General features: G+C 41.1%; 1 protein-coding gene and 1 non-coding gene across 4 annotated transcripts in view; both read right to left on the bottom strand.

The window, feature by feature from the left end:
• The window catches only part of LOC140695939 (monocyte to macrophage differentiation factor-like), a 31700-nt gene that overhangs the window by 5414 nt on the left and 10816 nt on the right, over window positions 1–15470 (bottom strand). For 2 of the 3 annotated variants that reach the window (XM_072959049.1, XM_072959051.1), the window contains 4 exons: window positions 10113–10194; window positions 6020–6180; window positions 2460–2534; window positions 963–1064 (listed from right to left, as the gene is read on the bottom strand). In XM_072959049.1, the coding sequence (XP_072815150.1) occupies window positions 963–1064; window positions 2460–2534; window positions 6020–6180; window positions 10113–10194 (420 nt within the window). The remainder of the gene's footprint in view (window positions 1–962; window positions 1065–2459; window positions 2535–6019; window positions 6181–10112; window positions 10195–15470) is intronic. The other variant, XM_072959050.1, reaches the window with a different exon arrangement.
• Window positions 3089–3162, bottom strand: TRNAP-AGG (transfer RNA proline (anticodon AGG)). The gene has a single exon. It is a non-coding gene; the product is annotated as a tRNA-Pro (tRNA).

The following is a 15470-nucleotide window of genomic DNA, read 5'->3' as shown; positions in this document are numbered from 1 at the left end:
AAATGCATTTAAAGTGAATTTCAAAGTTGGAGAGAAGTTGGCTAAAACTATCATTTTCCTCAGAAAAGAGAAAACAATTTAATGCTTTGTGATAAACACAAATTATGTTCAATTCTGATGGCCATTCTGCCAAAAACAATAGATCAAGAATTTAATAAACTGAATCCAATGACAATGATTTCATGGCTTTCAGCTGCTCAAGTGCAGGCACGTGAGATAATGAACAGAGCCACGGAGTAGGAGCTGGGACACGTGGGTCCTCATTCCAGATGAGTCACTAATTTGATGCACGTCCTAAATGCTCTCATTTTTTAAAACATGAAGCGGAAATAGATAACCTTGAAGGGCTCCTCTAGAACTAAGATGCTAAATTTCAGTAAGCTTCCTTTTTCGATTGCTTAACACTTATGACTATGAGCTACAAAAAATGGGTTAAAAAAAGTGTGTCCCATGGCTAGGAGACTAAGAGTTTAGATGCCCACCCAAACGTCCCCTTTCACAGGGAACCCTAATGTTGAACATCTTCTGGGTCCCTAAGTAGGTGCAACACAACTGAGTAAGTGTTGTGTTGGGTGCTTAATATCTATTATCTTTATCCTTCATAGAAACATTGGAAAGCAGTTCTTTTTCTCATGTCGTAACTGTAAAATCATACAGGAGAAGGCTAGTTTGCTGACAAAGCTAGTCTGGCTGAGGATGTGAAATGAGGTCTGAGAGACTCTAAAATTGTCATTTCAGATGAGGGACAAGTCCACCTTGTCATCACGCCACAGAGGTGGCACTCATTTCTTTCTGCAGCAATCTGTCCACCAATAATGAATACCAAATGGTTCTGAAGAATTGTTAAAACGATATATCTTGTGTTTATGTATTTCTACTACTTTGAAATGCAAATACAAATTGTGTTGCAGATAAAATTTAGGAATTTTAAACCTATCAAATGTAAAATTATTTTCTCTTACTTTTCATGGTAGAGAAATACATAAATGGTTCCTCCAGCTGCCATGAGCCAGATAAACCAACGCATATGAGATGCCAGGGGTCCAAGTTCACGGAGATTTAACCTAAAAATGTAAACATGACAACAAAGAACAGAAGTGATAAGTGACCAGTGAAGGGAATTCATACAACCTGTGTTTTCCTCTAATTCTGAAAACTGGGAGAGAAGGTCCAAGGATAAGGCCAGAAAGAAAAAGCATTCAGCATGGCATGGAGGTATCTGGGCAACCAGGGTAAAATTAATAACTCAAAGATAAAATTGTCGTTCAACCTCTAAGACTCAGAATTAGTTCCAGTGTGGTTTAAAAATAGAACCAGCTGAAAGGAGACACGCAGAAGTGAGTCCCGGCTTACCCGTGGTGCCTGACTTTATTAGGCAGACGGCTGTAAAGGCTACTCGCCTTCTTACTTCTGACATCGTATCTGGGAGCAGGCTGTTTACAAAGCTCCCTGAGAACTCAACAAAATCTTGAACCGGATCACACACACAGCGGGTACCTAGCACACAGACCCAGTGCCTCCCTCATCAATTTCTCCGCCAAGACAGAACCTGAGAAGAATTAGCCCAACGCGTTACGAAAGATGTTCTGTTATCTTTATTTACTTATTTTAAATTGTGGTATACTTCACAAAAGCCTTTATGTGTTCTCGTTCCAACATGATGCAGACCTATAATTTAGTAACAGGCATTGGAGAGAGGTGGCACTTACTTCTTACTCCAAACAGATAATTAGGTTTCTTTGGAATGATGGGTGCTGCATTAGTCAGGATCTAGAGGCCTGCTGTTTCTCATGACGACAGCAGCTGATGGCATGCTGCGGATTTCTGAGTGTCTGAAACTGGACCATGTCTTGATGGAGGAAAACTAATGTTTCTTTAATTGTGGGCTTCAGAGCAGCAAAAGGTTCTATCTGATCTATACCAAAAGGGCAGGAAGGTCAAGGAAACAGAACTGAATACTAGGCGTTTTAAATAACTAAGAAGTTTGGCTAGATCTCTTTCTCATATAGCCAAACAAATGAGAAACGCACTCCAGCTACTGTGCTGTGAACTGGAAGCAAACTGCAAGTTTCAGAAGTGAGCTTGCTTTTTAACACACATTTACAGCGTTTCCACGTAAACAATGAGATGTCCAGCTACTGTGAAAAGCAGCGGACACATACAGAGAGAATTTGGAAGGCAAAGGTAACACATTTCAGAAGAGCATGCCACCTGCACACGAGTCTGTAGCACCTCTCTCGAACAATCCAGTGCCAGATAGGTATTCTGAAGAGCAGCAACACTCTCCCCTAAAAACCTGCAGTCTGAACCAGGTAAATCAAAGTGGAAAAAAAAGTGCATGTAGGCATGTGTGTTGTGGGTGGGGAGGGGGGAGCCTGGGGGCAGGGACAGGAAGAAGGGAGGGCTGAGAATTCTCTCATCAAAATACTATCTTCAAAAACAGAAAGGCTGTATCTTACCATGGAGTATAGGAAGCGGCAATGAAGAGATAGATCACCATTCTGTCACACATGTGGAAACAGTGCTCCACTGTCCTGGAGGGAAATGCAAGTTAGACAGTTTCCAGAAATTCTTCAGACTGGCAGTAGGGGTTATCACTCCACTACCCTGCAACCTCCACTTGTGTTCCAGTGTCTCGTGGCCAGTCTGCCTTGGCCTTCAAGGTCACATGGTATTTTTTTTCAAATTTTGATTTTATTTATTTTTGATGTCCAGAGCAACACTATTCAGAATAGCAACAAACAAAACTAAAAAGAAACTAGTAACAGACTAAATGCTCATTCACAGACTGAGAAATAAGATTATGTAAGTACTTGGAAAATTATAAGTAATAGTGGAGGATGCCAGAAGTACACTATAAAAACTGAGTTTTAACATAGGTTTTTTTAAAAATAGCTTTTTCTTTTAAATTTCAGAGTTATTTATTTTTTTTAGTTGAGGTATACACGCAGCTATTCTTTTTTTTTTTTTTTTTGCAGGGGGTAGGTAATTAGGTTTATTTATTTATTTGATTTTTCAGTGTAGCTATTCTTTGTTTTTCTTTTTGGTTTGGGGAGGTAGTTAGGCTTATTTATTTCTTTACTCTTCGAGGAGGTACTGGGGATTGAACCCAGGACCTCATGCATCCTAAGCATGAGCTCCACCACCTGAGCTATATCCTCCCCCTCTACACACAGCTATTCTTAATGATCTGAAGCCACAAGTAAGAGCTTTGTATTATTTTAAGATTGCACATACATACCACAGACCCTCAACATGTATGAGATATAGGAACAGAACCCCACAATAATCAGGAACTTTGAAGTGGAGAAAAGTAACAAACAAAACCTGTCTTTTCTGATGTGTTCCTTTCCGTTTGGATGCTAACAGAAAAATGAAATTCTTTCAGGGTGGACCAACTCACAACCCCTATCACAGTGCAGAGCAAAAATTGTCCAGGCTCTTTCCTTCTAGAATGTCTTTTGAAGAAGCTTTTATTCCAAATATCCTAGTGCAGACAGTAAGTTGTAATAAAGCAAATTTAGAAACTAATTAGGAACAGCAATAACACAAACCAGGAAAGAAAAAAAAAAAGCGTTGTTTGCTGCCAAAGAGGGTAGCCACCTGGGTTTCTAAGCAAGTTCTTCCTTCCAAACTGAAGAGTCAGGAAGTGAACAGAGATCTGGCTGTAGGGGTCTGTTCAGAAAACGGATGAGACAGAATCCACCCTTTACAGAGGTGATTTAAAACTACAACTGCACTGCTTCCCCTTGGATCTGTTTTCAATGTCCAAGGGGCAGTGGCCATGGTCTGGGAGCACCAGTATTAGATTCTGCCTCACCGCACACACAGTGTCGCCCAAAGTTCACTGAGGATGTTGTGGTCACAGTGTTGGTCACGTGTTAGTAAAGAAGTGAGAATAATTTAAGTCACAAGTCTGAAAAAGCCAACACTGGATGAATGCTTCTCAAACTTGATGGCCTACCAGAATCGCCTGGGGAGCACATAAAATACAGTCACAAACTTCAGTCCAGAAGCTTCTAATTTAAAAGGGCTAGAGGAGGAGGCAGACGGCGGAGGGAAGAAGAGAATCTCTTTTTTTCAACTCCTTGGATGACTGTGATTCCAAGCCAGACTTGGGGCCTTTCTGATTCTGGCTTTTTGCACTGTGGCAGCAGGTGCAAAAACTAGACTTTTCTAGACTTTTATGCACTGTGGCAGTAGGTGAAGTCAGACCTGCAATTTTATTCAACATCTACCATCCACCTCTCTGACCCTCACTCTTCTTACAAGTAAAGCAGAGATAGTAACATTTCTATCACAGAGTATGTGTGAGCATTAAATGAGATGCTGTAGCCATGTGTTTATTTAGCACAGCACCGAGCACATAGTAGATACTCAATAAATCCTCGTTCCCTGTCCTCTTTTACATAAATTAAGGCTATACTTGGATTTTTTTTTTAATGAATGCAGAGCAAAACTCCACACGTGGCTTATGATTCTAGCAGTGCTATTCCAAGGTTCAGGAGAGTCTTTTTTATTACACCTCCATCCACCGGCCCTGGCAGGAAGGCCCTGAATGCTGAAACAGGTACCTACAACTCTATCAACTCAGAAATCTAGACAGCAGAGCCAAGTCAGCCAAGGCAACCACAAGCACTGGACTGTGCCAAGAAGATAATGAAGTGCTCTGGCCTCCACGACAGTGCGTCCTAAAGAGGCAGGAAGGTACTTCTGAGGCTCTCTTTTGAGCGTGTCCCAGACCACTGCTGTGATGCAATGCTGTGGTTTTATTTTAAGCCTAGGGAACTGTCACCTTATGGGCAAAGGTAACAGATTGCAAACTACAAGCAATACTGTGAAGGGTGTGGTGAGAAAAATCTCAGGACTAGGTGTCAGAGATCCTGGAATGACCAGATTGTGTTCGTATCACTGACTTGGGCAATTCAGGCTACTTCCATGAGCCTCAGTTTCCCCAGATGAAAATAAAGGGGTTTGGATTAGATGATCCATGAGGAGCCTTCCAGCTCGAAATTCTATGATTCTACATATGAGGAAACCAGTAAAATAATCTCTTGAATCCCAAATCCTGGTCTTAAATAAAATATGCCTTTTTAATATTAGATTGTTTGAATATTTGGGGTTTTTTTTTTAACATTCTCTAAAAACCAAAAGATATAGTCTAATATAGTAAATCACTCTCAAGCCTGCTCTGAATTCTCCTTTATTTTGAGAAGAATTTTTGCCCTTTTGGGTTGTGCAGAATCTATTTTAAAAGCAACTGAATGGTGTGCTGCTCTCTTGGTATTGCCCCAAATTAACCCTTCACTCAGAGGAGGAATGCTTTCATGTCCTTCTCATGGGGAGGCTCAAGACACAGTACTGTTCAGAAAGTGCTTAACAGCGAACAGTAGCAAAATACGTGAATTTTGTTTGAACAGATACACAGGACCTAATTCTGAAAGCTGAGTTTTGTAAGACAGTAAACCCGCGCTGTAGTGACACCTCCGCATATCACAGAGTCCTAAAGTAAAACCTGTGATTTCCAGGTCATGTCACATGCGTCATCTCATTTACCTATCACAAGAGCCTGCAGGTTGGGCATTACCTTTCTCATTTTAGTGATGAAGAAGCAATGTTCCCCACGTCAATGACCTACATAAGGCTAGGTGGCAGGGCTGGGACTCAAAGCCCACCTGGTGAGTCCAGGTTCAGGGTGCTGGTGACCACCCTGCAGCTGCCGGGCTCTTTCTTAGCGAGCTGACACATTGGAAAACAGGTCTCAGGATTTTACGTTAAGTCCTGGGGAAGCAATGTGGTTTTATTTGGTTTCTGAGCAAAGGCTTGCTCTCTTAGATTCACACGGGGGTCCTCAAACTCTGTCCAATCCACAGGAAATGTCCTGAAAGATGGGACGGCATAATAGTCTACCAGACAGGGAAATGTCCACTCTTTGCCTCCGCTGACCAAAGCATGCCAGCCTAAGAGGCCAACGTGACAACTACCATGACCTGTTGAAAGAGCATACCATCCACTGTACCTTAAGTGGCTCTTTTTCCATGATACGATGTGAAATACTGTGGAAACGATGAAGAGGGCGCAGAGGCCCACCCCATAAATCCATGCTGTTATCTTTTCCCAGCAGTCGTCAGACAGCCAGTGGAGGAGGGCACTGCCCACGATGGCCGGGACAATGAGGAACTGAGAGAAAGGGAAAGGAAGGTAAATATTCAGTAAAACAGTGAATTAAGGACTTTGCTAAAAATGCTAGGGATAATTTAGGAAGATCGTTTTAAAATAAACATCTGCCTTTTCTGGATAATCATAACAAGAGCCAGATGGAGTCGTCAGTTTGCTCCCCAGAAAACAGGTACTGTACTGTTCAGGGCCCAGGAACTGTGCCCACCAGTGGGTACCCGATCAAGCAGTAAGAATGCAACATTACTCAACTATGGCAAAACAAATGTTCTTTACCCTAATTTTGTTAGTGATTTAGGGAAGGCACTTAACATAGTCAAATGCCAAGCATACACCAAGTTCCCATGGAAGTTCTGATCTTTAAATATTCTTTCCCGTTTCCCCCATAAGCTAATGAAATCCCAGTATTTCAGCAAAGGGTAACTAAATGGATCAAGTCAGTAAGAATTATAATGTGCACACCACACTCGAATAAGCCTTTCATTCTAGTCTCACGTCCTGATTTGTAGATGTGTGCCTTCCACCCACTTGGGAGCTATTCCAGAGTCAAAGGGTCTTTGGGTTATTTCATTTTTAACAGCACCTTTCAAGTAAGCAGGAGGAATCAACTCCTACCTATTCAAATAATTTCAGGAGACTAGAATCGCAGAATTTTGCTTTCTGCACATTTTATACTACATATGGACATAAATTTCAATGTCTAGTCACATCAGTCTGACTACTAAACATTTTATAATAACAGAAATCATCAGGAGAAATGAACTACTTTATTAGTTATTAGAATAAACATACCTAGCAAAGAACGCAAACTTTAGCAAACGTATCTTTTTTGTTACCAACCTACTTTTTCCCTCTTGCAAAAGAATATTAAATTCCCCAGATGAGACCAACACTCAATTTCATATGCTGGCTGGCATTTTCACTGGCCCAGAACAAAATGAGAAAACTAAGGGCAACAAAGTAAGTTTTTCATAAAACAGAATTTAATTAATTTATTTTGAGATTATGCCCTTTCTACTTTTTAAGTGTATGTTCAAGTATCTTCTCTGTAATGAAATGATGACACTAAATGGAAGTTTTTTATTTTGATTTTAGACATTTTACTGCTCTCTGAAATCCAGAAATCAGGGACACAGTTTAGTATAAGAGGACATTTTCTGTTCTAAAAAAATAATGTAGCTGTTTTATCAGTTTTTCCTTAACTTCAGTTTATGCAAGTGTTCCCTGTGACAATCCAGAAGAGATAACCTAAGAAATTATTCAGGTCTATCTGAAGCAAATATTATTCTTAAACGTGAGCTGTGTATCTCAAGGGCCAAAATGTCATATTTAAATGCTCAATATTATACTCAGTACTAAGTAATTCATTGACTGCATTTATTGGTCAGTGTTATGAAAACTTTCAGGGCACTATTTTCATAACTTTTATCAGTGTTTTGCAGTTGGTAAATGGAGAAAATAATGAATGCATACTGGAACAGTAAGTGAAGGAACAAGCCATATAAACTTACTCAAACTTTTACATTTCTTTTATCCTAATACTGACCTAGATTTAAAAAACACCACATACACACTTTATTTTCATAGGAGCCTGTGGACGATTGCCTTCAGAAGCAACTTTACTTTTAGCTCTGTTAAATGCATCAGGCATTTAGTCAAGAATAAAAGATGTAAACAACCCAAAAGCCCATCAGCAGACTATTGGTGTGTGTCTGCGTGTATATATATTGTGTACACACACACACACACACACACACACACACACACACACACGATGGAATATTACCCAGCCCTAGAGAGAATGAAATATCGCCATCTGCAGCAACATGGATGGACCTGGAGATGATCATATTAAGTGATGTAAGTCAGACGAATATTACGATACCCCTTATATGTGGGATCTAAAAAATTAATACAAATGAATCTACATACAAAACAGAAACAGACCCACAGACACAGAGAACAAACTTGTGGTTACCAAAGGGGAAAGGGGGCAGGGGGAGAGACAAATCAGGAGCAAGAAACCTATTATACATAAAATAGATAAGGAACAGAAATTTATTACTATATAACACAGGGAACTATATTCAGTACCTTGGTGATAACCTATAATAGAAAGTAATCTATATATTATACGTATATATAAAACTTAATCAATTATATATAAAATAGATAAGAAACAGGAATTTATTGCTGTATAACACAGGGAACTATATTCAGTATCTTGTAATAACCTATAATGGAAAGTAATCTATATATTATACATATATATAAAACCGAATCACTTTGACTCACCTGAAACTAACACAATATTGTAAATCAACTGTACTTCAATTAAAAAAATATATAAAAGATGGATATCTAGGCAAGTATAGCCAACAATCAAATCAGGCTATGCATTCTCTAAAACCAAGTTTGGCCTCTAAATATTTTAACTCTCTGGTTTCATGAAGCTCACTTCACAAAGCACGTCATGGAGGCAAAGACAGGGGTCAGCTCAAGTCTAGAGAATTCCACCAAATCCTTCCTGTCACCAGAATCTAAGCCACAGGTCCAGGGAGACTGTCCACTAGTGAAGTTACTCCAAATTTCATTACTGAAGCCCTTTTATGGAATCCAGGGGTATGCATGCCAGGTAGAAAATTTTTTCTTGAAAAAAAAAAAAAGGAGCAAGATTTCAGCATATTAATTATTTAAATAAAAATCTTGAGCATCTAAGGAAAAAGAACATTCAGTGATAAAGGAGAATAACGTTTTAGTATTACCAAGTAGTATCTGAATTCTACTATTACAATACATAAAATTGATACTTTATAAAGTTGAATTTCCACTAAGTAATGACGAAATGGTATTGTTCTATTAGATTATAAAGGAATCCACCAAAAACTAGTTTATTTCACGTTTATTTGGCATCATGATTCCTTTACAGGAAACACTAACTATTCTTTGGAGAAGGGAATTAAAGAAATGAAAAGGAACAACTTGAATTCAAGCAAATTTTATTCTAATAGCATGTATATGTCACCTACATGTTGTATTAACATTGTCTAAAATAATTAAATTCGCCTGTTCTAAACACTCTTCACTAACGGAATAAATTTGTCTTCTTCTCTATTTCCTGTCTTCAGATGATATACCAGCCATTATCTTTCCCTCAAAAGTCTCACTAAATGCAACTTTCAAAGGGAAATCATAAAGGAAAATTTATGATGACACAAGAAAATGTCAATAATGACATTAATATGAAAATACATACACATCCACAAACACCGTACACAAAAAGAAGAAATGCAGCCAAATGTTAACAATTTACTTCTAGGTAGTTTTGTTTTTCTTTTATATTTTTCAGTATTTTCTAAGCTTCTTATAATGAACATGTTTTGCTTTTATAGGAAGAAAAAAAATTAAGTAAGAATTTAGGGATTAAATCAGCCCTTTCTTCTACGATGTGGACTAACATCTGCTCTTAGAAGCAGGGGCCACAGGGGGGAGGGGGAGGATGGGGCTACCTGTTTTAGGGAATCACGTAGTGAAAAAAAAAAAAGCCACCTTTTCCAACAAACTGTGAACTCTTCTTGCCAGATGACCACAGCTGACTGTCTTGAAAAGGCAATCTGTTTCATTCTAGGGGTGACAGTCTTTGTGAAGTAGTCTTCTTTGGTTTTCCTAATAACTATGGTACTTACCACATTATTCTTTTAAAGAAGCCCTTGTCCGAGAAAGCAGGTCCAGGAGGGACAGAGCTGACTGAAGGTCAGAGCACTCAAAGTGTCTGACACGCTCACACGGACATGACCCAGCACTGATGCCATGGTGGGTGAGGTCACAGAGATGAGTAAACCCGACTAATGGGGCTGAGGGTAACACAGATGACTGCGCCTCCTCCCACCACAGCCCCTGGGGAAGGACAGGAAAGGCAGAAAACTGGTACTCACTGCATGTGTGTAACAGTTAGCAGCATGTTCATAACAAGTTGGTTTGTAGCGGCCATTGGCGGGGGCTGGGTGGTTCATGAACCTGTAGAGACAGAGACACAACGTGGGATAAGCTCGGAGCGAGTAAAGAACAATGGGGAGGCTTGCCAGTGGTTGTTTGGTCTGTTCTAACTGAAGAGGTGACTCCTGGAAATACCTGATTATGGGAACAAAACCAAAGCCACTAACTGGGTGTAAACCAAGCCAACAGCAATGGTCCGACAGCGAATGCCCTAGTTTATGGGATTAAGTATCTTTCAGTGTATACAAAAGAAAAACCTTCCACCAACCAAGGGCAAACAAAAACCAAATCCACCCACTTCAACTGGTACCCCCACAGTAAAAAAATAAATAAAAAATAAAAAATAAAAAAATAAAAATGGCACAATCAATTCTTAAATCTTAACAGGAAAAAAAATCAAGGTAATTTTTCTAAACTTTACAAATACCACTGGTAACTGCCATTTAATGCAAATTCAGTGCATCTGCAAGGTTTCTATTTCCTCTCTCAAAATGTATGCAGCTTTATACATGTAGATCTTTAAACCCTCCATCTCTTGAATAGCAGGCCTGTCCAACTAGTTTCCCTATATTACATTACCTGTCCCGGCACCAGACAGCTTAAATAAATGATACCTGGCTGCCTCCGGGCCACCTGAAACAGGAGGTACATTTTTCACCTGCATCTTCCTGAATTGAGTTTTATTCAAAATCTAAATATATGACTAGCACCTGATACATTGGCTATAAAATTTGTGTGTATATATCTAACCATCAAAATCTGTTACATATATAGACATATGCCCATATTCCATACCTCCCTTTGGCTAGGTTGTAGCAACGAGAAAAACAGTGAGACACAGAAGTACCACAGGACCAAAAGAGATAAAGAGCGTTCTTCCATTCCAGTTTGTGGGTGAGGATACCCCCAACCCCGACCCATACCCGTGCCACGTTTCATGACGGATTCTGGTTTAGTCTGTGTTCCCTAGAAGGAGGGAGATGCAAACTCAGGAATATATATAAAAAAGAGGCAGCTACCTGAAATAAGCAGGTGCAGAGAAACAAGGGAGGTAAAAGAACCCTGGCACCATGCAGGATTCAGGTCTCAGCATTCAGGCAGCATTCCGGAGCCTGCAAGATGGCAACAGGCTTTGCACAACAAAGTAGTCTTCTGCTTGAGCTAGTTTAAGGGGGTGGAGGTAGTGGGAGAGGAGATTTTATTTGTCACTAACGAGTTCTGACTAGTCATACCTTATTCATTAACATGATGAAAAAAAATGGTACCAGGCTAAACCAAATGGCAGAGCCAGGCTGCCAAAAACTGGCTGAAACACATGGTCAAGCCATTCCAAACAGGCCCAGTTTATGAACAAAAGATTAGCCAACAACTTCTCCCTGAATTAAGAAGGGCCTGTTATCCTTAGAGCAAATAAACAAAACTCAAGCGGCACTCCCCGCTAACCAGACACAGAGTCCAGGTGGAAAGTCCACTGGGGAGTGGGCTTGGGACAGTGAAGACATCTTACCTGGACCACCAATGGGTAGCCATCTAACCAGTGTGCAAAGTGTATACTTATGGAATGGAATTCACCAGGTGACTTGAAAACTATTTGAGAGAAATGTTCAGTTCACGGCTTCAGAATTATTCCAAGCTATTCTCACATATAGATAAATGAATCTTTTCTCCCCTTATAATCCTTTAAATAATTTGACTAATTTCCTAAGGGAGGAGAGTGTTGCTATACGGCAATTATTTGCAAAAAGGAAAATAATTACCCTCTGGGGAAGAATGCTGTAAAAGCGTCCCAAGCATTCAAGGACCTCCCACGTCATTACCCTGAGACAAAACGACAGGGCTGTAAGTAGCATACCCTATTAGGAATTGCAAAGAGTGAGGAGCCGGGCTCCAGGATAGTTGAGCGTAGATGCAGTTGCAAGTGCTTTGTGTAGGGCACAGTAAGTAGGATTTGTCTACCCACCAGCAGGCTGCAGACTAAAATAGCAATTTATATCTCTGGCCGCCCAATCTAAAAATAAGCCGTTACACAGCAACAGGGATAGACTTCCACATTTTCTCCTAAAAGCAAAGAAGCTGGGTGGTCATGCTTGTGACAGCTTAGCCCCTGCCCACCTGGAATCACTCAGGTTAAAAATAAACTCAGAAGTTGCAAAGGAAAACATCCCACCCATGTATCTTAAAGGTAGTCTCCCATCGGGCAATAAGGAAGGGGAAGAGCAGGCATGTTAGGCACAGATCACTGTCTGGGACCCCGTGGGACCGACAGCATGTGGTTTTGCTGTGAAATTTACAATGCAGCTTTCCCATTTCTCTCTGATCGCCCAGGGTATGTAATACAGGCTCTTGCAGAAATCACTACGAAATTAGTCACCCAAGATCTAAATGGAAAAGCAGATGTAAAATGCAATATGCTCCCCCACAATGAGTCTATTCTCTTCACCACAAAAAGATGAGGAGGATTCTCAAGAGTCATGGAAAACAGGTATATCCACAAGTGGTTATGGAAGACGCCTCTGCTTAAAGCAGAGCCTCCCTGATGGTCACCCAGTGCCAGTGCTGCAAGAGAGATTCCAGCCTGCTTTAGAGGGTCTGGGGGAAGGTGAGTCAGTCCTGGGTGTGGGAACCACACTTAACAAAGCTATTAGTGAAGGAGGGTTTATTTATCCTCTCACTTTCTCTTTAAACACTCTCTCCTGCTTCCCCCTGGCCTGGTGTCCTTATACTCTCCCCATGACAGCATTTCAAAACTGGGCAGGGAGGGAACAGATGGGGACCCAGGGACACAACTTAGCACACTTTAAATGTAGCCCAAAGCAGCGTGCCTTCCAAAGTAAACCTGCAACCTACCAACAGATCTCAGAGGCCTAAGATCAAATCTCAGAATTTATCCTTGATTCCTCTGTGTTTCTCATACTCCAAATGCAAGTGTTGTCAATGGTCTCCCTGCCTGTCCACAGACGGACTCTCTTCTTTATCCAGCAGTAGCAACAGTCTATCAACTCGGATCCCCACCGCACACCCCAGCCCAGGTTAAAACCCGTCTGGCTTCCCAAGGTGCTTCAGATAACAGTGTGCTCCTCTGTGGGCCACAACGCCTCACTACTTCTCTAGCCTGAAGCTACCTTCCTGTCACTCTCCCCTCCACACCACATCCCTCCCGCTCCTTAAACCACCAAGGTGTGGCCTGCCTCCAGGCACCTGCATTTACTGCTTATTTCTGCCTGGAACATTCTTCTCCAGAATCCTTAGCCCTCTTCTCACTGCCAAGCTCAGCTCAAATGTCACCTCCTCAGAGAGGTTTTCCTCACCTTCCTTCCCAAAGTATCACCTCAGCCCTCCCCACTCCACCAGAGCCCTTATCACACTTACTAAGAATCCGACTTTTTTGGTGGGGGGCGGTAATTAGGTTTATTCAAGGAGGCACTGGGCATTGAACCTAAGACCTCATGCAAGGTAAGTATGCATTCTACCACTGAGCTATATCTGTCCCCCAGAATTTGACTTTTTTAACTTGTTTCTTATTTCACGTTTCCCCTCTGTAATGGGAATTTCATGAAGGCTGTCTTGTCCACCAGGTCCTTTCCAGTCCCAAGCACAAGGCCCAGCTTATAGCTGAAGTTTAATAAATAAATGCTGAATGAATGGACATATATTCTGCCTGCGGCTGAACCATTTTATCCTGACCAAGAAAGCCCATTGTCAATTGGTTTCACTGGGGATTCTATCTGGGAACAAAGGAAAACAGGCAGTCTTAGAGCCAAGAGAATTCTGAATCTCGTGAAGATGAAATTCTTAAAGGCTAATTAAGACCATGGACATTCCAAGGTCTTGGACATCACTTGATGGAGCAACAGAAGCTGATCCCTGCGCACAGCACCTATTATCTCCCCTACATGGATAAGCACGATGTTTAGGAAAAGTGTCTGTTGCCAGAGGTGGAGATAGTGGTAAGGGATGTTTAACTTAATTATTAAACAAGGGAGATGGCATATATAAGGAGACTACCTCATGTCTATGATTCAGTGCTCTGAGAACACGCAAAAAACAAAAACAAAAACAAAAACACAACAGGCAGTCTTGGAAGACTTCCTAATGCTTTTGAATAAGATGCTTTACAGCATATTCAATTTAAAGCTAACCAGTGGTCACAAGGATGGGGCTGAAGAAACATCCGTTTCCTTGGATTTCTGGTTGCCAGGGTGAAGAAATGCATATGTACCCACAAGATACATTAGAAGCGCTGTGCGTCCGAGGCCCCTTCGCTGTCAGATGTGGTGGGCGGGGAGACAGGTAAATGGCTGCATAGGCGGTAGAGAGGGATGTGAAATTGAACCCTTTAGGCTGCCCCTTCCTAGTTGTGTGATGATGGCAAGTTCTCTTTTACTCTCTGACCCTATTTGCTCTTCTACTAAATGAGTATACAATTTGCCTCCCAGGGTTACAGCTGAGGGTGAGATGAGTAATCTACAGATAGCCTGCCACTGCCTGGCACAGGTAGGCACTAGATAAATGTTAGCAGGTATTCTAATTCATCCGAGATGCTGTGAAAGCGAGAGAATGACCCCCTCCCCGGGGTGGGGCAGTTGAGGGAAGGAATCAAGGGTGGATGGGATAAAGCAAGAAAGATAAAAGGAGTCCCGGTGGCATTCTTCACACCCTAAGCCCTCTGAGAAGCCACGCCTGCATAAAGCCCTCCACTTAGGACAGCGGGCTAAGTGTCCATACGGCCCCCTCCACAGGTACAGCAGAGCTCCGGAAGCTGGTCCAAAGCCACAGTGACCACCAAGATTCCATTATGAACAAACCAAAACCAGCGAGGTGTTCAGGTTTTCTTACCATTTAGACATAGCCACAAACTATGGCCTAATGAAATGTTTTTACTGCAGCCAAGTGCTCTTCAGTGGAGTCCTGATACATCTATCAGGAGGAGCACATGTGTTCAAAGAAGTGTCCCTCCCTCCACTTCCTCTGCCATTTACCTACCTGTAACTATCCTGAATGCTCAAAAGATGTATAATAAACAGCTTTAAGAGGTGCGGAACAGTAGTCTCAACATTTTAATGCATGGACCACAAAAAACAGAATTTTACTGTTACATTACTTTATATTTGCAGGTTTTATTTCTAAGTTCAAACTGATCCTTAAAACTATCTTTCCAAGATAGCCTATAACAGAAAAATAAGAAATTATAGGACCATTCAGTCATCATAGAAAATCAAGGTAGGTCTAGATGTCATCAAGAAAATAACTGTTAAATATCCATTGATATTGTGCAGCCACTGAGAAAATCACGACGT

This window comes from Vicugna pacos, chromosome 4 (genome assembly GCF_048564905.1).
Source record: "Vicugna pacos chromosome 4, VicPac4, whole genome shotgun sequence".
NCBI lineage: Eukaryota > Metazoa > Chordata > Mammalia > Artiodactyla > Camelidae > Vicugna > Vicugna pacos.
Note: the sequence above shows the minus strand (reverse complement) of the source record. Positions and strands in the feature narration are given on the sequence as shown.